Here is a 23,920-nt window from a genome sequence, read left to right on the forward strand (position 1 = left end):
CAATAAGATAAAGAAGCAGAATTAGACCATTTGGCCCATTGAGTCTGCTCTGCCATTTCGTCATGGCTGATCCAATTTTCCTCTCAGCCCTAATCTCCTGCTTCCCGCCCCCCCCCGTATCCCTTCATGAAGTGAGCAATCAAGAATTTATGTAAGGATTAAAGAACACATGTGATTAACTCTACCCCATCTATCCCTTTTACAGTATTGAAGTCCCAGTCAATTTGTAGAAAGTTTAAATTTTTTATCAATATACATGCATGTCACCATATACAACCCTGAGATTCATTTACTTGTGGGCATTCACAGTACACAATGCTCAAAAACACAGTAAGGTCAATGAAAAACAGCACAAAGCCTATGGACAACGAGTGTGCAAAAGACAAATGACTGTGCAAATATAAAAAGAAAAAAAAATCAATAAATATTAAGAACTTGAGATGAAGAGTCCTTGAAAATAAGTTCATAGATTGTAGGTACAATTTAGGGGGTCAGTGAAATTGAGTGAAGTAATCCCCTCTAGTTCAAAAACCTGATGGTTGAAGGGTAATAACCATTCCTGAACCTGTACCTCGTTCCTAGTGGCAGTAGTGAGAAGAGAGCATGGCCTGGATGGTAGGAGTTTTGATGATGGGTGCAGCTTTCCTGCTATAGCATTCCATGTAGATGTGCTCACTGGTAGGGAGGGCTTTACCCATGATTGACTGGGCCATATCCGTTAATTTTTGTAGGTTTTTCTATTCATGGGTCTTGGTGTTTCTATACCAGGCCGTGATACAACCAGACTGAAACAACTCTTCTCCACACATCCAAAGAAGTTTGTCAAAGTTTTAGATGGCATGCCAAATCTTCACAAACTTCTAAGAAAGTAGAGAAACTGCTGTGCTTTCTTTGTAATGGTACTTATGTGCTGGTCCCAGGTCAGATCCCCTGCAATGATAACACAGAGGAATTTAAAGTTGCTGACCCTCTCCATCTCTGATCCCCTGATGAGGACTGTCTCATAGAGTTCTGGTTTTCATCTCCTGTAGTCAATAATTAACTCCTTTATCTTGCTAATTTGGTGTGAGAGGTATTGTTGTGGCACCACTCAGACAGATTTTCACCCTCCCTCCTATATGTTGATTCATCATCACCTTTCATTCCCGCAATGACAATGGTTTGATCAGCAAATTTAAATATGGATTTGGCTCTGTGCTTAGTCTCACAGTTATAAGTATTAAGTGAGTAGAGCAGGGGCTAAGCACATAGCCTTGTGGTTCACCTAAGCTGATTGTGGAGGAGATGTTGCTGCCAATCCAAACTGACTGGTGTCTGCAAGTGAGGAAATCATGGATCCAGTTGCACAAAGAAGTATTGAGACCAATGTCTTGGTGCTTATTGATAGGTTTTGAGGAGATGATAGTATTGAATGCTGAGCAGTAGTCAATGAAGAGTTTCCTGATGTATGTATCTTCATTGTCAAGATGGTCCAGAGCAGAGTTGAGTAAAGAGCCAATGAAACAACATCTGCTGCTGACCTGTTGTGACAGTATGCAACTGGAACAGATCTAATTTATTCTTCAGGCAGGAGTTGACGTGCTTCATCACCAACCTCTCAAAACATTTCATCTCAGTGGATGTAAGCACTACTGGATGACAGTTATTGAGGAAGATTACTATGTTCTTCTTGGACACTGGTATAACTGAAGCCTGCTTGAGGCAGGTGGGTAGCTCAGACTGCTGAAGTAAGGGGTTAAAGATCTCAGTGAACACTCCAGCCACTTGATCTTCTGTACAGGTCTCCAGAGACCCAGTCTGAACCAAGTGCTTTCCCTGGCCTCAGGATGCTTTCACATTTGCCTTGGAGGCTGAAATCCTAGGGTCATCAGGGGTTCATGAAGGTGTCTCCTTAAATTTTCAGTCAAAGTGAGCATAAAAAGCATTGAGCTCAAATTGGAGCAAAACCTTGTTGTCAAATATGTTGTTTGACTTTATTTTGCAGGAGCAGATAGCATTCAATCCCTGCCACAGAGGTCAAGCATCCTTCTGTGATTCCAGTTTGGTCTGGAATTGCATGTAAGATGGCTTTCCAGAGGTTGTATCTGGATCTCTTCTATTTTACTTGGTCTCCAGACCTGAATGCTGTTAATCTGGCTCTCAGGAGATTGTGGATTTCTTGGTGCATCCTGGGCTTCTGGATGGGGAAGACTAAATAATTTTGTGGGAACACACTCATCCATGACTGAGTTTGTAAAGTCCATGACAACTGTAGCATTCAGATCCTTGGATGAGTCCTTGAACATGGCTCAGTCCTCTGACGCAAAGTTGTTCCATTGCCATCTCTTTGCCTACTGTGACCACCTCTTCGTTGCCCTTACTTCTGGTTCCTTGTTGTTTAGCCCCTGCCTGTATATAGGCAGGGGGAGAACAACCAGATGATCAAATATCTCAATGTGGGTCCCCTCATGTTCTAGATGATACATCAATGATAATTGGGCAGAGATTTCTTCTAAGTAAGCCTGATTGAAGACCCCAGCAATGATTTTAAAGGCTGTTTCTTGTTTGCTAATCGCAGCTCTGAATACCCCAAGAACTTGCTTAACATCGGCCTTTGGTGGTATGGAAACTGCTGTCTGGATCACAGAGGAGAATTCCCTTGGTAAGTGGGATGGATGCCACTTAATCATTAGATGTTCCAGGAAGGAGGAACAAGAACACAACAAGACCACTGTATCAGAGCTCCAGAAAGTATTTATCATAAAACATAGATCCTCACATTGTGCCCTCTTCAAATCTGAGGTCAGATCCATTCAGGTCTGACCAACAAATCCTACATGTCTGAGGTGAACCAGAAATGTTTTCCAAGAAACAGAGAACAGAGCAACTCATCATTTCCCTCCAATACAGCAATCCTTCCCTTAGGTTCTCTATCTTGACGTCCAGAGACTGTACATTTGCTAACAAGATACTGCTAGAGGAAGATTTACACCCTGGAATTTTTGTCTGGCTTAGAGTCCTCCTATTCTTCCTCTCTTCCAGCCATGGTGATGTACTTTTGTCCACGTAATGATGCTGTACCAGCATTCCAGAGAATCGATCCGCTGAGTCCTTCAGGACATAGTAAAATCACGTACGGGTTCATCAAGACAGCTTTAAAGTATGTTACTTAAAGGGTGAATACAGGCTGCAGATTGCAGCAATAGTAGTTCAGAAGAGGTATATCTAGAGATTTTGAGAGCAGTCCACAAAACATCACTGTGTGTCGCCAATGCCACCTTTATCTAAAATAAAGATATCTCAAATAGGTTAAAGTCATCTTTTCTCATAGCCCTAGGTTTCTTGCAAGTCTTTGATCTCTCTACTCCCTCAATATCCTGTGGACATGGGTGGTCTATGATATACTCCCATTAACGTGGTTGTACCTTCCCTATTCCTCAGTTCCACCCATATAGCCTCAGTAGATAAACACTCCAACCTTTCCAGTCTGAGCACTGTTGTGACATTTTTCCTCACTCCTAATGCTACCCCTCCACCTTTAATCCTGCCCACTCTATCATGTCTACAGCAACGGAACCCTGGAACATTGAACTGCCAAACCTAACCCTACCCCTCCTGCAACCAAGTCTCACTAATGGCTACAATGTCATAATTCCACATGGGGATCCATGCCCTAAGCTCATCTGCCTTCCCTACAATACTCTTTACATTGAAATATACACAACTGAGAATGTTAGTCCCACCATGCTCAATTTTTTGATTCCTGACTTTGTATGTAGGCTTAACAACATCTATTCCCACAACCACTGCTTTATCAGCTTTGGCACTCTGGTTCCCATCCCCTGCAACTCAAGTCTAACCTGCCTCACCACCACACCCACCCCTGTAAAGGACTAATAACCTTCCCACAAAGATATTAGCCCTTCCCTGACCCCCAATCCCCCCATTCAGGTCAAACCTGTCCATTCTGTACAGCTCCCCTTCCCCGTAAGACAGCCCAATAATCAAAAAATCTGAAGCTCTCCTTCCTGCACCATCTACTTAGGCACGTGTAAAGCTGTGTGATCTTATTATTTCCGGCCTCACTCACACATGGCAGGGGTAGCAGATCACAACACTGTCCTTTAACTCCATGAACTCACATTGCAGGACCTCATCACCCTTCCTACCCCTGTCGTCAGTACCAGCCTGGACCATGATCTCTGGCTGGTCACCCACCCACATAAGAATGTTTTGGACTAAATCCAAGATGTCCCTGACCATTGCTCCCAGGAGGCAACATACCATCTGGGAATCTCATTCTTGTCTGCAGAAAGTCCTGTCTAATGAATCCCTTTGGAAACTGTGGCACATAGAATGCCCCACTCTTTTGAAATCTCTCTCCTGCTGTTCAATCCAATATTTCCTCGGGAAATGTGGCACCCAAAACCTCTGGTAATTTCTCTCCCCTCCCTCATCTCTCTTTTTGCATTCCCCATTCTAGCTCCCCCCCTTACCCTTTCACTTGCCAATTTCCTCCCTCTGGTGACCCTCCTCTTTCCCTTTCTCCCATGGTCCATTGTCCTCTCATATCAATTTTTTTCTTCAGCCCTTTATCTCTTTCACATATCACCTCCCAGCTTCTTATCCACCCAGTCACCTCTCGCTCACCAGGTTTTACCTATCACCTGCCAGCTTGTATTCCCTCCCTGACCCCCTGGCATCTTCACCCATTTTTCCAGTCGAAGTAGGATGTGGTTTTAAGACTATGTGTGTGGTCTCTTCACAGATGGACATGTGAATTCCTTTGTCCTATGGCTCTAGTCCATGGCAAATATGGCTGGCAATGGCCATAATGATGTTCCAGTAATGGCTGTTGTCATTGGTATCAATACTAAGGCACCTAGCCTCCAGCTAAATACAGTAAAAAACCTTCTATGGATTCTCTTGAGCACATTCTATGGATTTTGGAGAGTGTTTAAGTCAACTGTGTTCATCCTAATGATGTAGTAGCTGCAGAAAACCTGATGCCGGCAAAATGTTTCTTTAATTTCTGTGCTCATAGTTCAAAAGAGACTATCTCATGATAGCTATTATTTGGAGCACTTTTGCTAAGTTATGTCAAAACAGGTGGAAGTAGGTATTGTACAAATAGTGACATCATCTGATGCTGGGGAAAGGTCTGACATGCCAGCAACCAAAACTTCCCACTCCAGTTTTGTGTTTGGCACAGTTTTAAATGGAAAAAAATCTTACTTACACCAGGTAAAATAAATAAAGGGTTGTACTTTACTGAGATTTTTCAGAAATATGTTAATCAGTTCCAAGGTATATTGTTCTAGATTTTAAATTCTTTGGTTTCTTATGTTTTCTTGTTGTTGTGTTTATGATGTTGAGTATCCTAAATTAATATCCTACCTTGCTGCTTCATCTAAGTTTCTTGACTTTAGTTTTTCTATCTTGGCCATGGTTTCAGCTGACTAGTTTCTCCTCATCTCCTAAACAGATCAGATATGGCAAAGTTATTTCCCATGGTAAGGGAGTCTAGGATAAGAGGGCATGACTTCAAGATTGAAGGATGTCCATTTAGAACAGAGATGCAGAGAAATTACTTTAGTCAGTGGGTGGTAAATCTGAGGAATTTGCTGCCATGAGTGGCTGTGGAGGCCAAGTCATTGGGGGTATTTAAGGCAGAGATAGGTAGGTTCTTGATTAGCCAGGGCATCAAAGAGTATGAGGTGAAGGCAGTGGAGTGGGGATGATGGGAAGGATTGGATCAGCCCATGATTGAATGGTGGAGCAGACTCAATGGGCTAAATGGCCTACTTCTGCTCCTATATCTTATAGGCTTATAGTCTCTCGTCCATTCTTTGAGACCAGTGTTTAACTGTTCCAAATTGACCAAGCTTTTGATCATACATTCTAATGGCTCCTTGTTCTTAACATAGAGCTCCTACAGTGTTTGGGGATGTATTGCTCTATGAAAAAAAAAACACAATGCAAGTCAAAGAAATAATTGTTGTACAGCATTTCTTAAACCCAAGCTTCTATCGCTGAGATTTAAAAAAAATATTAATGGAACAACATTTCACAATTCACAGTGTGTATCAGCCACAGGGAGATATCAAAACCAAGCCTTATCCTGTCCTCATACATCATCAATGATCATAAACTTTCCACAGACATCTAGATAAAGGAGAGCAAGGGGATTTTATCTCTCCCACCTGTAAAGGCATGATCCCTATCATATGCTTTGTTGAGATGATCTAATTTCATCTTATCCAATTTGGTATGGCTGTGTGCTTTGACTCAAGCTCACCTTAGGCAATGTATCTACTCTTTGGGATCTTTGCAGTGTTCTAATGCTGATCCCTTGTGGTACTCACCTCTAAAAAAATTACAGTGATGGTTCAATTGTATAAATCCTCAAATCCGTGACTCTCTGTTAAACCACTCCTTAAAACCCATTTCATTACCGTAACGCCATCATGTCTCTCTGCGTGGCTTTGTGTCAGTTTTATCTGATACTGTCAATGTGAAGCACCTTTGAACATTTTATAATATTAAAAACAATTTGTTATAAAAACAGAAACTGCTATAATTACTCAGCTGGTTACACGACATCTGTTAAGCCAAAAACAGTAATTTTTTCAAGTTAATGATCTCATGTCAGAGCAACACACACAAAATGCTGGAGGAACTCTGGAGCAGGCCAGGCAGCATCTAGGAAAAGAGTACAGTTGACATTTCAGCCCAGAACCCTTTGGCAGGACTGAAGGAAAAAGCTGAAGAGTAGATTTAAAAGGTAGGGGGAAGGGGAGAGAGAAACACAGGGTGATAGGTGAAACCTGGAGGGGGAGTGAGGAAGTAAAGAGCTGGGAAGTTGATTGATGAAAGAGACAGAAGGCATGGAAGAAAGAAAAGTGGGGGGGGGGGGGAAGAGCACCAGAGGGAGGCAATGGGCAGGCAAGGAGGTACGGTGAGAGAGGGAAAATGGGTTGGGAAATGGTGAAGGGGTGGGTGGAGGGCATTACTGGAAGTTTGAGAAATCAATGTCCATGCCATCAGTTTGGAAGCTAACCAAACAGAATATAAGGTGTTGCTTCTGCAACCTGAGTGTGGCTTCAGCACGGCAATGGAGGAGGCCATGGATGGACATATCAGAATGGGAATAGGAAGTGGCCACTGGGAGATGCAGTTTTTTCTGACAGACAGAGTTTAGGTGCTCGGCGAGTCTCACCAATATAGAGGAGGCCACACTGGGAGCAGTGAACACAGTATATGATCCAAACAGAATATCAGCTGATGAAAAGTCTTTATCTTGGAACACAAACCACCGATTCCTTTCGAGAAATGTTATTTCCATTGCTCTATTTTAATTCAAGTTTCTAGCATATCTTTTATTTTGTTTAGGATTAACAACAAATTGTATTGATTCTGAGTACCAGAAAGAAATTAATCCTACATATATGAAGACTTGAGTAAAGGATGCATGGCTTTGTTGTGCCCGTGCTTTATGTCTAATGAAGGATATATTGCAGTGCTAAAGATTTCACACCTTCAGCTTGTGCCGCAGAAATCAGATTCTGGACAAGGGCCAGAGACTGATGCCCACACTCACAGCAGCACAAATATTGCTGCTGTTGATCCGTCTGTTTAGAATTCTTAAGGCCTCATTATGTGACTTCTTGTCTACCTGTTCCAAACTGCTACTCACCAATAGTCACCAAAAGCATTCTCATCTTTCTTCACTTGCTGGAACACCATCAGTTGGATAATTGATTGGATAATTCCTTTACCTTAGTCAGGCAGCATTCACTCATTCCACAAAAATCTCCCACACCCTAATTCTCATCACCTCAGCATATCTAATAAGCCAGATTCAATATCAAATAAGCAGATGTTTTAATGCCTCAGAGATATTCTTGCACATAACTAACCATAGATGACACTATATTTTGTTTAAGTCTTGTAGTCAATTAGGTGTGGTTGGTAACACCATGACATGGGAATCAATCTTCTGCCTGTAGACAATGGAGGATGAGGAACAAAGTTTGATAGAACAAGTCAACTTTGGCCCCTAATAATTATGATGCATTGATGCCGAGTTCAAAGAATGCTAAGAATGAAAACTCTGGACTGCAGGTTCGTGGACTGGTTTCAAGTTAATTGAATTGAATTCAATTCAATTGACTTTATTTCTCACATCCTTCACAAATATGAGGAATAAAATTTTTTACATTACTTCTCCTTCTAAATGTGCAATCATAGTAATCTATAGTAAATAGACCAGTCAATGTAACATAGAAAACACTCAAATCAGCGTGAGTTAATCAGTCTGATCACCTCGTGGAAGAAGCTTCCCAGAGCCTGTTGTTCCTGGCTTTTATGCTAGGATACTGTTTCCTGGATGGCAGCAGCTGGGATAGATTGTGGTTGGGGTGACTCAAGCCCCCAATGATCCTTCGGGCCCTTTTCTCACACCTGTCTTTGTAAATGTCCTGAATCATGGGAATATCACAACTACAGATGTGCAGGGCTGTCCGCACCACTCTTTGCAGAATCCTGCGATTAAAGGGAGTTAAAATTGAACAGTGTGATCTGATTTTTTTGCCTAGATTCCTGTCCAAAAGTTAGGCTTTACTGTTCATTGAATGAGGATGAGTGTAGATAGGAGTAGGGAGGTTCATCGGTGTTGGGTGATAGGAATTGAGGTAGGGTGGCTGAAGATGATTGCAAGAGAAAAGAAGCTGAGTTGTAAAGATTTGTATATCATTCATGTGTCAAAATCAAAATCAGAAACAGGTTTAATATCACTGGCACATGTCCTGAAATGTATTGTCTTTGCAGCAGCAATACAATGCAATGCACAATAATAGAGAATAAAATCTATGAATTTCAGTAAGTATATATATTATATCTATAATAGTTAAATAAGTAGTGTAAAAATATAAATAAAAATGTGGTGAGGTAGTGTTCATAGGTTCAATGTCCATTCAGAAATCAGATGGCAGAGGGGAAGAAGTTGTTCTTGAATCACTGTTGGTCTGCCTTCAGGCTCCTGTACCTCCTACCTGATGGTAACAATGAGAAGAGGGCATATCCTGCATGATGAGAGTCCTTAATGATGGGTACCGACTTTTTGAGGCATCACACCTTGAAGATGTCCTGGATACTATGGAATCTTGTGCCCATGATGGAGATGACTAAGTTTATAACTCTCTGCAGCTTATTTTGATCCTGTGCAGTAGCCACCCTACCTCCTCCATAACAGATGGTGATGCAACCAGTTTAGAGTACTCTCCATGGTACATCTGTAGAAATTGGCAAGTGTTTTTGGTGGCATACCAACTATCCTCAAACTCCTAATGAAACATAGCTGCTGTTGTGCCTTCTTTGTAGCCAAATTTATACATTGGGCACAGGATAGATCCTCAGAGATGTTGACACCGAGGAACTTGAAATTGCTGTGCCTTTCCATGTTTGATCTCTGTATGAGGACTGGTGTACATTCTGTCATCTTAACTTGTGAAGTCCACAATCAACTCTGTGGCCTTACTGATGCTGAGTGCAAGGTTGTGGCTGCGACACTACTCAACTAGCTGAAATATCTCGATCCTGTATGCCCTCTCGTCACCATCTGAAACTACGCCAAGAATAACTATGTCATCAGCAAATTTATTGAAGTCATTTGAGCTGTGCCATCCCATGCAGTCATGGCTGTAGAGAGTTCAGAGCAGTGGGCTAAGCACACATCCCTGAGGCGCACCAGTATTGATTGTCATTGAGGTGGAGGTGTTAGTTCTGATCCACACATTTTGTGGTCTTCTGTTTAGGAAGTCACACATCCAATTGTAGAGGGAGGTACAGAGGCCAGGTATTGGAGCTTTTTGATTAGACCTGTAGAAATGACTGTATTAAACATTGAGCTGTTGTCAATAATCAGCATCCTGACATAGGTGTTAGTATTGTTCAGGTGATCCAAGGCTGCATCAAGAGTAATGGGATCACATCTATTGTTAACTATTGTGGCAATAGGCAAATTGCAGTGGGTCCAGGTCCTTGCTGAGACAAGAGTTAACTCTAGTCATAACCAACCTCTCAAAGCACTTCATCACCATAGAAGGGAGAATTACTGAACAACAGTTGTTAAGACAGTTCACCCTGCTCTTCTTGTTGCTCTTTTGAAGCAGCTGGGAACTTCTCATCGTAGCAATGAGAGGTTGAAAATGTCATAGAGAACACCTGCCAGTTATTTGTCACAGGTTTTCAGAGTCCTGCCAGGTGTGTAGAGGGGAGATTCACAAAGAAGTTTGTTGAGGCTTCAGAAACAACATTATTCCTCTATACCTTATCTCCCGCCTAAGTAGCCTCCTTCCTGCCGGCATGAACATCCAACTCACTGACCGCAGCATTTTGTGTTTTTTATTCCTCTATATTCTCAGTTGATGCCTGGACCTTCTTGTGTTCTACAACCTGTCAGGTTAACAGGGATTAGAAAACACTAGAAGTACTTGAAAAATGAAACTTTATTAAAAACACTCATGAATGACTGACTATCCCTTGTAGAATAGATTGATCCCCTGCCTATCTTCCTATTTCTGGTAAAACCAGAAGTACAGTGAGGCTAGAAAGTTTGTGAACCCTGTTGAATTTTCTCTATTTCTGTATAAATATGAACTAAAATGTGATCAGATCTTCACAGAAGTCCTAAAACTAGATAAAGAGAACCCTATTAAATAAATAACACAAAAAACATTATATTTGTTTGTTTATTGATTGAGAAAAATGATCCAATATTATATGTGTTTATTGGAAAAAGTATGTTAACCCTTGCTTTCAGTTGATGGTGTGACACCCTTGTTAAATGTTAACCAAACATTGCCAATAACTGTTGATCAGACCTGCACATTGGCTTGGAGCAATTTTACATCATTCCTCCTTACAAATCAGCTTCAACTCTGGGATGTTGGTGGGCTTTCTTGCATGAACTGCTTGCTTCAGGTCCTTCCACAATATTACTATAGGATTAGGGTCAGGACTATGACTCGACCATTCCAAAACAAAAAAAATTCTTCTTTTTAAGCCATTCTGTTGTTGATTTACTCTTGTATTATGGATAATTGTCTTAATGCATTATTCAACTTCTATTAAGCTTCAGGTGACTGCTACCCTGACATTCTCCTGTAAAAAGTCTTGATACAAATTTGAATTAGTTTTTCCCTCAAGCTGTCCAGGCCATAGGGCAGCAAAGTAGCCCCAAACCATGATGCTCCTTCCACCATGCTTCACAGTTGGGATGAGGTTTTGGTCTTGGTGTGCTGTGCCCTTTCTCCTTCAAACATAGCAATGTGCATTTCCGCCAAAAAGTTAAACTTTTGTCTCATCTGTCCACAGAACACTGTCCCAGAAACATTATAGAATATCCAGGTGTCTTTTGCAAACTTGAGATGTGCAACAGTTTTTCTTTGGAGAACAGTGGTTCCTCCGTGGTGTCCTTTCATTAACATAATTCTTGTTCAATGTTTTTCTTAGGGTTGACACATGAACAGAGACTTTAGCAAGTTCTAGAGATTTCTGCAGGTCTTTTGCTGTTACCCTTGGGTTCTTTTTCACCTCCTTTGGCATTTCATGTTATGCTCTTGATGTGACCTTTGCAGGATTCCCACTCCTAGGGAGAGTAGCAACAGTACTGAGTTTCCTCCATTTGTAGAGAATTTCTCTTACTGTGGACTGATGAACACTCGGGTCTTTAGAAATGCTTTTGTAGCCTTTTCAAGCTTCACACATCTCTACAATTCTTCTTCTAAGAGCCTCTGAAATTTTTTTTGATCAAAGCATGGGTGTACATAAACAGATCTTTCTTGAGAAGAACAAGCTCTGTCAGTAACCTGACTTTGTGTGTCTTTTTTATAGGGCAGGACAACTCTACAACCCACACCTCCAATCTCATCTCATTGATTGGAACACCTGACTCCAAATAGCTTTTGTAGAAGTCATTAACCCCAGTAGTTTGCATACTTTTTCCAACAAGTACATGTTGTATTGAATCATTTTACTCAATAAATAAATGAACAAGTATAATGTTTTTATGTTATTTATTTGGGTTCTCTTTTATCTTGTTTGAGACTTATGTGAAGAGCCGGTCTACATATTTATGTAGAAATAGTTAACATTCTAGAGTTCACACACTTTCTAGCACTTCTCTAGGTGTTTTGAAGAACAGAAATATGTCAGAAAGAAAGAAAAAAATGTTTCTAATTGTTTGGGTAATGTACGGGGCATAAGACTAAGCAGAAATTCAAAGGTTCAAAGTTCCAATTTAATGTCAGAGAAATGTATACAATATACATCCTGAAATGCTTTTTCTTCACAAACATCCACGAAAACAGAGAAGTGCTCCAACGAATGAACGACAGTTAGGCATGAGAGCTCCAAAGTCCTCCCCGCCAGCTCCCCCTCCCGTGCATAAGCGACAGCGAGCAACAATCCCCCCCACTCCTCCCACCGGCAAAAAAAAGTAAGCATCGGCATCAACACTGAGCACAAGCGAGAGCGAGGCCACAGCAAAGACTTCACATTTCATCCAGCATTCAACAAACCACGGGTTCTCTCTCTCTCCCTAATAAGGGAGAGGGAGGTGTCCCCCATTTATGCAGCGAGCGGGAGACATAATGACAACCCGCTGGTTTACTATGTTAAAAGTCCATTTCGTCACTTTTTTCGAGCTCTGTGCCTGAAGATCGCAAAGATCCCAGGTCTTTGGGTGCACAACGAAAAATTTTCCGGCCTCCCCAACGACACACGAGTCTTCTGCCATGCTAATGATCCAGCTATAATGATCAGAAAATGTCATGTTGAGAATGCATCATTTTCAAACTGGTTCAAAACATGAAATGAACAGCAAAGACAAACTGCAACTGGAACTCAGCAGGTCAAGTAACCTTGGTAGAGGGAAGTTAATCTTTTAGCATGAGAGATTGCAATGGGACTTCGAGTGTAATGGAGACAGTTCATATGAAGAGGTGAGAGGAAGGGGTGAGGCAGTTGGATCAATCTGTCTATTAACCTCTCCTCATATGGATCTACCAATTGCTCTCCAATTTCAGTCTCATGCTTCTCCCTCAGCTCTTTATGATGGCTACCTCTCCTTTACACTCTCAGTCCTGATATAGGGTCTCAACCAAAACTATCTCCTATCCTTTTGTCTCCCTGCATGCTGCTGATCCATTAGGTTCTTACGGTGTCTTACGGTGCCGTTCTTACGGCATTTACTCCAGGTCCTGGTATCTGCTGTTTCTTGGTATCTTCATGAAATGATCATGCCCTCTTCAAGCCTTTAGGGTTATTAGTGGCATTATACTCATTCCAGTGGCTTAAATACACAACCCCCTCTGATTAGCAAGCCATGTGCTTGTAGTTATAATAATGGACAATTAGTATCATTTACAATATAGTTGCAAAGAATTAGGACTGAGAGGCTAAAATCTTGGCAGTTTTCAAATACGAGCAAACATCTATGTATGTAGATACAACATTTTCAATTATAATAAATTTTAACATACTATACACTGAAGATATCTGAAGTTTTGTTCCAGAGCAGGGGCTCCCGTCCCTTTTTTATGCCATGGACCCCTATACCATTAACCAAGGGGTCCATGGACCCCAGGTTGGGAACAACTGTGCTAAAGGAAAGCGAGGTTGACGGCACTAATCAGGAGGAAAAAGGCGGGTGGTATTTTTAACTTAAGGTGTCTAGGGTTGGTGGGGGAGGGGGGAATAAGATGTAGGGAAAGAGGGAAATTCCATAGTAGGCACTCGTTCCAAAAATGCACGCAGGGGAGAGAAAAGTAAAGTATTCAGCTGGAGCACAGATGATTTCATTTCATACATAACAGAAATTTTCAAGTTAAGGACTGAAAAAGAGTATTGTGTGAAAGCAGTGCTGAAAGTGATACGTGAAAGAGTCAGTGTAAGTAAGCACCCAAAGTGTTCCAAACACAAGTGCCAATTTACCAACCCACCCTTGATGTCTCATGCCCATATTTGCTAGGTTGAGTTCTTGGCCTTGGCTAGACAGACATACTCCAACTGTTACTGAGTGGGTGACAAAGTCTCACAAATTCCAATTCTCTCTATATCCATGAAGTGCCAACAATTCCTCTTAATAAATCTTCCTGTGCTTTCCCCTGACTCTCTCCAAAAAGATTCATTGTGTATTAGATGTCTGAAATGTAAGCAGAATAGAACAACAAAGGAAACAATAAAACTTATTCATTCCCAGTGAAAACAGTGTTGTGATTAGCTAAGCAATACTGTAATGGACTGGGCTGAAGGGCCTTTCATTGTTATATCCAGTCTTATGTCCCAATGGAAACTTTTGACCTGTGCTCAACAATATTCACGAACAATAGAGAAATAAGTTCTAAAGTTTAATTATACTTTGTCCGTGGTAAACGCACATTCAGTAAATACTTAACCTTTAGCACCAATGATTCTGTAATTCTGCAATTAGAGAAGGGTGACACACTGTCCTTTCACACTTTGGGAACATATGATGCAGTTGGGCGCACACTGTTCTTTCACAGTCTGGGAGTGGGTGTCAGATGGATCAGCTTTGATGAAATGGCGGTGCAGACTTAATGAGCCAGTAGCCTAACTCTGCTCCTGTGTCTTACATTGTGGGCCAGATACGAGCATTGATTTATAATCAAATTCTACCTTGCTTTTCCAGTCTTGTCAGAGCTGCTATACCACATGAAACTTTATTGAGACCACCAGAATGTTTGTTGACATCCAATATTTATTAACCTTAGAGAACTTTACTCTGGATCTAACAAACTTTATCAGATCTGGGAATGCTTTGTGCTTTGCGTTCTTCCCTTATCCCTTTCTATAGATCTCCGGAGAGTGCTTGTTGGTCCAGCATTGAGGGAGCCTTTCTTTTTATTTAACCCATCTGCACCTAGTCTTAGAATGTGAATAGTAAATATTGCTTCAAACGTTTGAATTAAAATAAGCTTCAAGTTCCACAGGGCACATTTCCAAATGTTACCTGAATTAGCTCATTCTCAGCTCTTTTAAAGCTATTAAAGTCCCTACCAATCAATGACTCTATCCCATAACTCAGTTTTTGCTTCTCAGGAGCTGAATTCCTGTCTCATTTTTCATCTTCTCTCCAGCAGCTACCGGATATGCCTGTGGACCCACGCGATAGCTGGCTTCTGTTTGTGGAGCACTCGGAAAAGGGAGTCAATGAAAGGCGGAAGAACAAAGGAAAAGCACGGAAAACACAGGTAATCGTTGCATGGTGCCGTGTGAGACAGGGAGGTGGCATCTCCATACCTGGGAGGATATGGGGTTAACTCATTCAGCATCTGAGTGTCTACCGCTCTGGTTATAGTTTAATGTGAACTGAACCGATAAACAGAGAACCACCGGGAGTCAATCACACGGCACGCAACAATGGTCGTGCGAGAGAGTAAAAGGTCTGAGTGTTAATCAGTGAAATCTAGTCGCTCAGTAAGATAACATCACTGAGAAATATATGAGTGGGTGCTAGAAATTGGGTTCATAGGCATACATTTAAAAGAAAAACTTGATTAGACGAGGCAGCCAGACTAAACTAAACCAAGAACAATTTTGCGCCCATAATCAGTGGATCTTTATTCACGTGCCAACTTCCCCTCTCGCTCTCCCAACCTCATCCAAACTCCTGGATATTTGTATCCATGTACCTGTACTTTCATTCCTTGATTTATACACCCATCTGCTCTTAGAGTACTGTGCCTTTAACTTCGATAAAAGCCCCAAGATGCATCACTTAACAAGAGTGGATACTCTCAAAAGTGGAAATAAACAGAGAGTGTCAGCACTCTGGTCAGGAAGATAAAATCTGAGGCCTTTAAAGGTGCAGTGTGAAATGGAAGGTCGTTAAAGGAGTTACCAAGAAGTCAACACAGCCGAAGGCCCCATCCTCAATAGTGGAGCCAATGGATATGAATACAACAGAGACAGTAGATGCAGCAGTCAGGAACAGAAAGAAAACAGAAGAATGGAAAAAACTCAAAGGGTCAAGTACTATCTTTCCAGGCAAAAGGTGCAGGCTGACATTTTGGGTCGAGACTTTGCATCAGGATGGGGAAGGAAGAGGACGGAATTCTAGTCCATAACAGTGCGAGGATGGGTGTCGAGGGAGAGAGATGGAGGCTGATAGATAATAGGTGGAAACAGATGGGGAAGGGGATGAAGGGCAGATGAAAACATGCCCAGGAGTGAAGCTACAGGAAATTCACACATCGAGAATGATGAATTACTCAGGTACATCTGACACTAGAAAGCACCCTGTGTTTGGTAGGGACTTCTGTGTGGCTTGACGTAAGTGAGGAGTTGTTTAGGAGCAATGCTGCAGCTGGTAGAGATTCACATAAACACAAGAGATTCTGGAAATCCAGAGTGTACAAAATGCTGGAGGAACTCAGCAGGCCAGACAGCATCAATGGAAAGGAATAAACAGTTGGTGTTAGGGTCCAAGACCCCAGTAGAGTTGCTACCTCACAGCACCAGAAACCCAATGCCAACCTGCAGAGTTTTCATTCTGATGATATAGCATGTTCTCTTCAGTGCTCCAGTTTCCTCCCACATGAAGGCTGTAGATTAACTGGCCACTGTAAATTGCCTGTAGTGGGTAAGTGAGTGAATGAATCCAAGGAGAGTTGATGTAAATGTGGGGAGAAATGAATAAAATTAAGTTGTGTAGGATTAGTGGGTGCTCAATAATCAGCATGGACTCAATGGGCTGAAAGGGCAGCGTCTATGTTGCATGACTATAAATTCATGTCAATTACCCTTGGCTTTCATGGGTGGCTGTCAGTGAGGAGAATACACTCTATATTAAATCAACAATTTCTCATTCATCCATGATGAAGGGGAAGGTGAAACTGAAAGTTTAGGCCCGGACTTAGCAAAGAGGCACCAGTAGACTGATGAGAGACTATTTCCTGTGCTTATGTCATCCTATAGTAATTAATCCAATTTAATCAATTTCAGCTATTACAAAGACAACATTAAAAAACATTAATGACCAAGCTGAAACATTGAAATGTGTAAATTAACGCTGGTGGCAAATCTTACATAAAAGACAGGAACAGTACCTTAGATTTTTATTTAAACCTTAGAACAAACCCAAATTACTGGTATTAAAAACAGACAACACTGGACAAGTTCAGATTGGCAAGTTTGATCTCTGTGACTTACATTGGTTCTTAGCCTAACACTGCAGCCATTTCAAAATTCTCACTCTATCCCTTCAAAGAAAAGAGGCACATGGTAAAGTAGTGATACGAGTACAAATCCAAATATGGGAATTTAAACTCAGCTAATTAAGAAATCTAGTATCATAACTTTATAAAATGCCTATGTCAGGAATAATAACTAAAACCCACTAATATCCCACCTAGCACATGAATATCTCACAAGGAAGGAAGGAAGCCTAAAGCCACTAAACATGACTCCCAAACACTCTGTGTGGTGGTATTTCCTGGAGTACAGGGTGATTTTAAATGAACCAGATATGATAGGATAAAACCATGTGGACCATTCAGCATCAATTGAAATATTCGGTCCAGCCACACAAAAAGTTATTCAGCCTAAAAACCTTGTAAGTCCCTTCTTGTTAACATCTGGGTAGTGGTTTCCAAATTCAGAGAGATATCCCATAGATTTCTCAATCCTCAACTTGATTTGTGGTATTCACAGTATCATTTCTTGTAGCCTACATGCTCCAGTTTTCTATCAAAATTCCTAACCATGTCATGACCCATATGCAGGATAAATGGAAAGGAGTAAAGATAGGAGACCTCAGCATTAACTTCAGATCACATGAAGTCTCCAGGCATCAAGATAAGTATGGGCAAGGAAACCTCCTCCTGATTAACGTAGCTGATGAATCAGTACTCCTTCACATTGAAAGAAACGATAAAAGTAATAAGGGCATATTCTGAGTGTGCATTTCAATGTCATTCATCTGTCCACACTGTATTGGTAGCAAATGAAGCAGACTATGCCTGCATATAGCATGACTGAGGCTACGTCCACATTAGACCAGATAATTTTGAAAACGCCGGTTTCGCATAAAAACGATAGGTGTCCATACTAGGTGTTTTTAAAGAAATCTCTATCCACATTGAAACGGAGATTTTGGCAAATCTTCTCCTCCTGCACATGCGCAGGACTCATCTACCAAAAATAAGCGACATGTTTGGTGTCGAATCTCGCCATAAAAGTGCGCTTTTGTGTAGTTACAGACTAGAAAAACTTAAAACGACGGACAGCTGTTGGCTTTCGTGCAGGAGAACTTAAAAGTGAAAAAAAAGAAATACTGAAGCGTATGGAGGCAACTGACAGAGTTCAATGACAGATTGACCTGGCTGACGACAAACATTGAAAAACTGACTAACTCTGTTGCATTAATAAAGCACCTTGTTAAATGTATAAAACATGTCTGCATCAGTGTTACCTTGTATTTCCATACAATGTTACATTAGGCTGTTACACATCTATTGTCAGAGAAGTAATTGCATAAATAGGTAAACCACCTTCATACGAGCAAGGACAAAAAAACTGGGCAAAGTGAGTACAGTATACTTATTTATCCAGTAAGTTATGGGTCAAAGTATATGGTGAGTACATTTCTAACTCTTCTGGTGTCAGTTTCATTGCTGTTTGTTCTGAAATTGTTAGGCTACGTTCAAGAAAACAATGAAATAGCGCGCTGCCGTCTGACAGCATTTTCAGATTTCTCTGGATACCCCGTCCACACTGATCCGGCCAATCCGGCATTTTCAAAAATACACACTTTGGAGAGCATTTCTGAAAAGCTCCAGTTTCAGGGACAAAAGCACTGTTTTAGTGTGGACGAAGGGTAAAAACGAAGAGAAAAAGCTTCAGTTACGGATTTATCCGGTCTAGTGTGGACATAGCCTCAAACAGCATTCAGGATGGGCTGATAAGTAACAGATAACCTTCACTTCAAAGAGGTGCCAGGGTAATGACCATCTCTATTAGCACCTGTCGAGTCCCTCACCACCAACATCCTAGGCAGTTACCAGTGACTAGAAACCCAACAGGCCAACTACATGAACACGGTGGTTCCAAGAGTTGGTTGAAGGCTGGTTATCCTTGACGAATAACTCATCTCGTCACACCCCAAAGCTTTCCAAACATCTGCAAGACATAGAGCAGTAAATACTCATCATTTACCTGGATCACTACAGACACATCAAACTTGCAGATGGCATCCCTCACTCCCACCTAACAATTTCACTCATCGAAGGGGCAATACTGAAAATGTGGGATGCCTGCCCACTTGTTCCCAGGGCTCTTCTCCTTCCTAGATTTGTCCTTAGGTAGCAATGAAATGTCCACAGTTTTGTGGATTATTGGTGAAATGTCCAGTGAAAAAAGGATGCAGACTGGCTGTATCTCCCAATCAGAATGGTGGAAGGAAACCAGCCATGGCCCCTCAGAACCATAGAGGGTGTGGGAGATGGACAGGAGGCTGGCCTGAGGGTCCAGATCTGGAGGCATGGCCTCAGAATAAGGCACTGCCATCTGGGGCTGTGTGTGGCGCATGGCCAAGTGGTTAAGGCATTGGACTAGCAATCTGAAGGTCGTGAGTTTGAGCCCCAGCCGAGGGAATGTGTTGTGTCCTTGAGCAATGCACTTAACCAGTCCACCAGCTGAAAATGGGTACCGGCAAAATGTCGGGGGTTAACCTCGCAATAGACTGGCGTCCTTCTCCGGGGGGGAGGTCTCATACTCTCAGTCGTTTCATGCCATGGAAACTAGCATAAGCACTGGCCTGATGAGCCTATAAGGCTTGAGACAGACTTTATCTGGGGCTGTGATGAAATTTCAAAATATAAGACATTTGTACCTAGCAGGTGTTTATATTTGTATTTTACAGCATGGTCTTCCGGGTCCACCAGGTCCCCCAGGACCCCAGGGGCCTCCAGGGGCTGTTGTCACACATGAGGTGCTCCTGAAAGAATTCAAAGAGATGCTGAAAGGTAAAGTCACATTTGATCATTTACTGTGATAAAAATGGGGCTGTCTTCTGAATCATCCTCTAAAATAGGAATATGCTTCTCAGCCTCATTACAATCGTCACTTACCTGTACCGACTTATACTCCCATGCCTTTGTTACTGCCACATGCAGCTACGCCGTTGCTCTCCTGTCTCTCCTCTGCCTTTCTTCACTGTTTTCAATTCTTGCTGTAGATCTGTCTATCCTGACTTCTGTAACATCTTGAGACCAAAATACCAGCTCGATATCTGCTCTCCCAAACTTCTAAAGCCTTGATTGCAATCATGTCTGCCCTCACCCTTATCCCAGACCATCGTAACTCTGCCTGTTCCTACCTTAAATCCTACAGTTGTGACAATGACTTTGGTCACTTGTTCTACATTTCCTTGTGGAATGATGACAATGTTGTTTATTAACACTCCTGTGATGTGCATTGGGACTTTTTGCTACATCAAAGACACCACAGAAACCCAAGTTGTACTTAAGATAAATGGCAAGGAACTTAAGAGTTAAAATAATTTGGGTGTTAATAGACTGAGATGAATAAGTCTAAAAATTCAATTTCATATCATGATTTTATATGCCTTTGTAATTAGAGCTAAGACACAAACAAGAGAAAATCTGCAGTTGTTGGAAATCAAACTATGCACAAAACGCTGGAGGAACTCAGCAGACCAGGCAGCATCTATGGAACAGAGTATAGTCAACGTTTTGGGCTGAGACCCTTCAGAAGGACTGGGGAGAAAAAATTGAGTTAGAGTTAGAAAATGGAGGGAGGGGAGGGAGTAACAAAAGGTTATAGGTGAAACTGGTGGGGGTGTGAAGTAAAACATTGGGAAGTTTATCGGTGAAAGAAATACAGGGCTGGAGAAGGGGGAATCTAATGGGAGAGGACAGAAGCCATTGGAAGAAAGAAGGGGGAGGAGCACCAGAGCGAAGCGATGGGCAGGCAAGGACGTAAGGTGAGAGGGGGGAGGTCATTACCAGAAGTTTGAAAAATCAATATTCATGCCATCAGGATGGAGGCTACCCAGACAGAGTATAAGGTGCTGCTCCTTCACTCTGAGTGTGGTCTCATTATGACAGTAGACGAGGACAGGGATGGACATTTTGGAATAGTTGAAGGATGAGATTTAGAGGTAGGTGTAATACTTGCAAGGATAGGTGTTATGAGGGAGATCAGTGGGGAGGGATGAATGGACAAGAGAATCACATTCAGATTGATTCCTGCAGAAAGCAGAAAGTGGGGGGAGAGAAAGAAGTTCTTGGTGGTGGGATCCCATTGGAAATAGCGGAAGTTACGGAGAATTATGTGCCAGATGTGGAGGCTGGTGGGGTGGTAGGTGAGGGCAATAGGAACTTTATCCCTTGTGGGGTGGTGGAAGGATGGGGTGAGGGCAGATGTGCGCAAAGAGTAAGAGATGCAGTTGAATGCTGCGTTGATGGTGGAGGAAGGGAAGCCCCTCTCTTTGAAGAAGGAGCACATCTCCCTCGTTATGGAATGAAAAACCTCACCCTGAGAGCAGATGCAGCAGAGACAGAGAAATTGACAGAAAGGGAAGGCATTCTTACAAGTAATAGGGTGGGAAGAGGTATCAGGTAGCTGTGAGAGTCGATGGGTTTATATCAAACATCAGTGGACAAGCTGTCTCTAGAGATAGAGATAGAAAGATTGAGAAAGGCGAGGGAGTTGTCAGAAATGGAGCAGGTAAATTTGAGGGCAGGGTGGAAATTGAAGGCAAAGTTGATGAAGTCAACTTGCAGGAAGCAGCACCAATGCAGCCATCGATATAGCATAGGAAAAATGATGGAGTGACATTGCAAGGTTTTTTGCCTACAGAACTGCCACTCACTGGATGTTTTTTTATTTTTTGCACCATTCGCTGTAAGCTCTAGAGACTGCTGTGTGTGAAAATCCCAGGAGATCAGCAGCTTCTGAGATATTCAAAATCACATTTCTTCCCCATTCTGATGTTTGGTCTGAACAGTTTCATTTAACCTTTCCTAAAACTTCTGTGATAGTCCTTTAATACTCATCTCAATATCCATAAATACAGTTTTATTTTATGATCTTTGTCTATTTAATTTCAAATTATTTGACTATGCACAGAAATATACACAGAAGAACACCATCTAAGAGCTATTTTGGATAAACCCCATTTTTTGATCTGTGCTCCTATAGATTAGAGCACCTCAGTTCCTAATTCTGGTACTTCTTAAATCGGAAGATTTTTCCAGTATGTAGGTTGCTTCCAAACTTGGGGTGGTAACAAATTTTCCACATGCCTATCTATTAAAGAGATCAGAGCTCAGATAGTAGCTTGTATAAAGGCTACTTGGATTCTTGAAAACTTAACATAATTTCAAGTTTGACCTTGCTCTGTATTGAATGGTATCAACTGATTCTACAAACCTACTTATACGATTTCTAGTATTTTCCCTCATGCCTTGTCTTTCCCCAGATTAGATTTTTTTAATATGTCCTTCAATGGATATCAAATGATGCATGTGAATATAGCTGATAATCAACACAGATCTGCCATTAACCTTTCAGCTGGGTGCATTGTTTATCATGGGAATATTAGAAAATGGAAAAGAGTGAAGGAATGCAAATAAAATTACCAGAATTAAAACCTCACAGCTATTGGAATTAGTATGACTAAAGATGCTGGATGTTATGTCTTTCTTCATCTAGTTTAATTTTATTTCTGCAGAAGTGGTTGAAGAACGAAATAGGATTTCCTCGTGGGAAAAGTGCCAGGAATGTCTAGGGTTTCAGGACATTCTTGCCTATTGTCCCCTGTTACCCAGTGAGATGGGACAATATCACAAGCTGGAAGCAGCCTTTCACTGCAAGCTAAAGGACGACCTTGTGATGGGCAGAAAAAGTCTGAGGGAGCTGCAGAACTTTCATATTGTAAGTGCATTTTCAATGTAAAAAAAGTCATATCTTTTTACACCAATGTTGGCGAAATGAATAAACACGAGCATTTTGTCTATTATAATCACTGAATAATTAATGGACTATATTGCCTGGTTCAAAATCTGCAGCTGTGGAGCAGAATTGGCATTGCTCCCTTGGCCTGATTCTAGCATGACATGGACCCATTATTTCTGGTCTTTCACGTACTAAGAAAGCTTGGCAGCCAACACACACAGAGGCCGTTGGGGGTTCTTGTGGGAATGGACGAGAGGAGTTAAGGTGTGAACGTGGTACAGGTCACACCATCTAATTCAGATCTCTGGTCAGTCATCATCCCACACAATCTGTCCTGGCATCTGAATTGCAATTCAACCCAGACAGATGAAATTGAGGTTTCCAATTATTCACTAAAACAATTCTAGATTAAATTATTCTAGTTGCATTTGGTCCAGAATTTCTCTATGAACTTTTAAGATGTTGGTATGTTGATTTGCAGATCAACAATGTTAATTTGTAGTGGTTTCATATTTTCGTGGAAGTAATAAAGATATTGTGACAGGATTTTGTGGAGTATGTATTCTAGAGTCTTAATCATTAAAACATGCTTAGTTGGAATTATTACTGGAGAAATGTTGAAGTTGAGTCTGGCTGAGTTACTTAATAAATTTCTTACCTTTTAGCCTGAGAAGGATGGTGTGTTTCTGCGAGGAATTGGCCTGAATCTGACCAGTGGACAGTACGTCGCCCCAGTGGCCGGGTTTTACCAGTTCTCTGCCAACCTCCATATCGGTAAGGACACAGACTACTTATATGGGATAAAGTCATGTAAAAGGGCTGAATGAGCTTACTACAACGTGCAGAACTGTGGGGTAGACCTTCACCTCCAGAAGAGTCATATAAAATGGGTAATAGGGAATTTGCATCTTGTCCAATTTTACTTCTGAAGGAGATG

The 23,920-nt window shown here is 41.6% G+C and overlaps 1 protein-coding gene across 1 annotated transcript in view; it reads left to right on the top strand.

Moving 5' to 3' along the window:
* Positions 1 to 23,920, top strand: part of LOC132405179 (erythroferrone-like) — a 95,107-nt gene that overhangs the window by 33,606 nt on the left and 37,581 nt on the right. Inside the window, exons 2-5 of the mRNA XM_059989879.1 lie at positions 15,141 to 15,254; positions 19,925 to 20,027; positions 22,760 to 22,962; positions 23,649 to 23,757. Of these exons, the coding sequence (XP_059845862.1) occupies positions 15,141 to 15,254; positions 19,925 to 20,027; positions 22,760 to 22,962; positions 23,649 to 23,757 (529 nt within the window). The remainder of the gene's footprint in view (positions 1 to 15,140; positions 15,255 to 19,924; positions 20,028 to 22,759; positions 22,963 to 23,648; positions 23,758 to 23,920) is intronic.

Source organism: Hypanus sabinus, chromosome 2 (genome assembly GCF_030144855.1).
Source record: "Hypanus sabinus isolate sHypSab1 chromosome 2, sHypSab1.hap1, whole genome shotgun sequence".
NCBI lineage: Eukaryota > Metazoa > Chordata > Chondrichthyes > Myliobatiformes > Dasyatidae > Hypanus > Hypanus sabinus.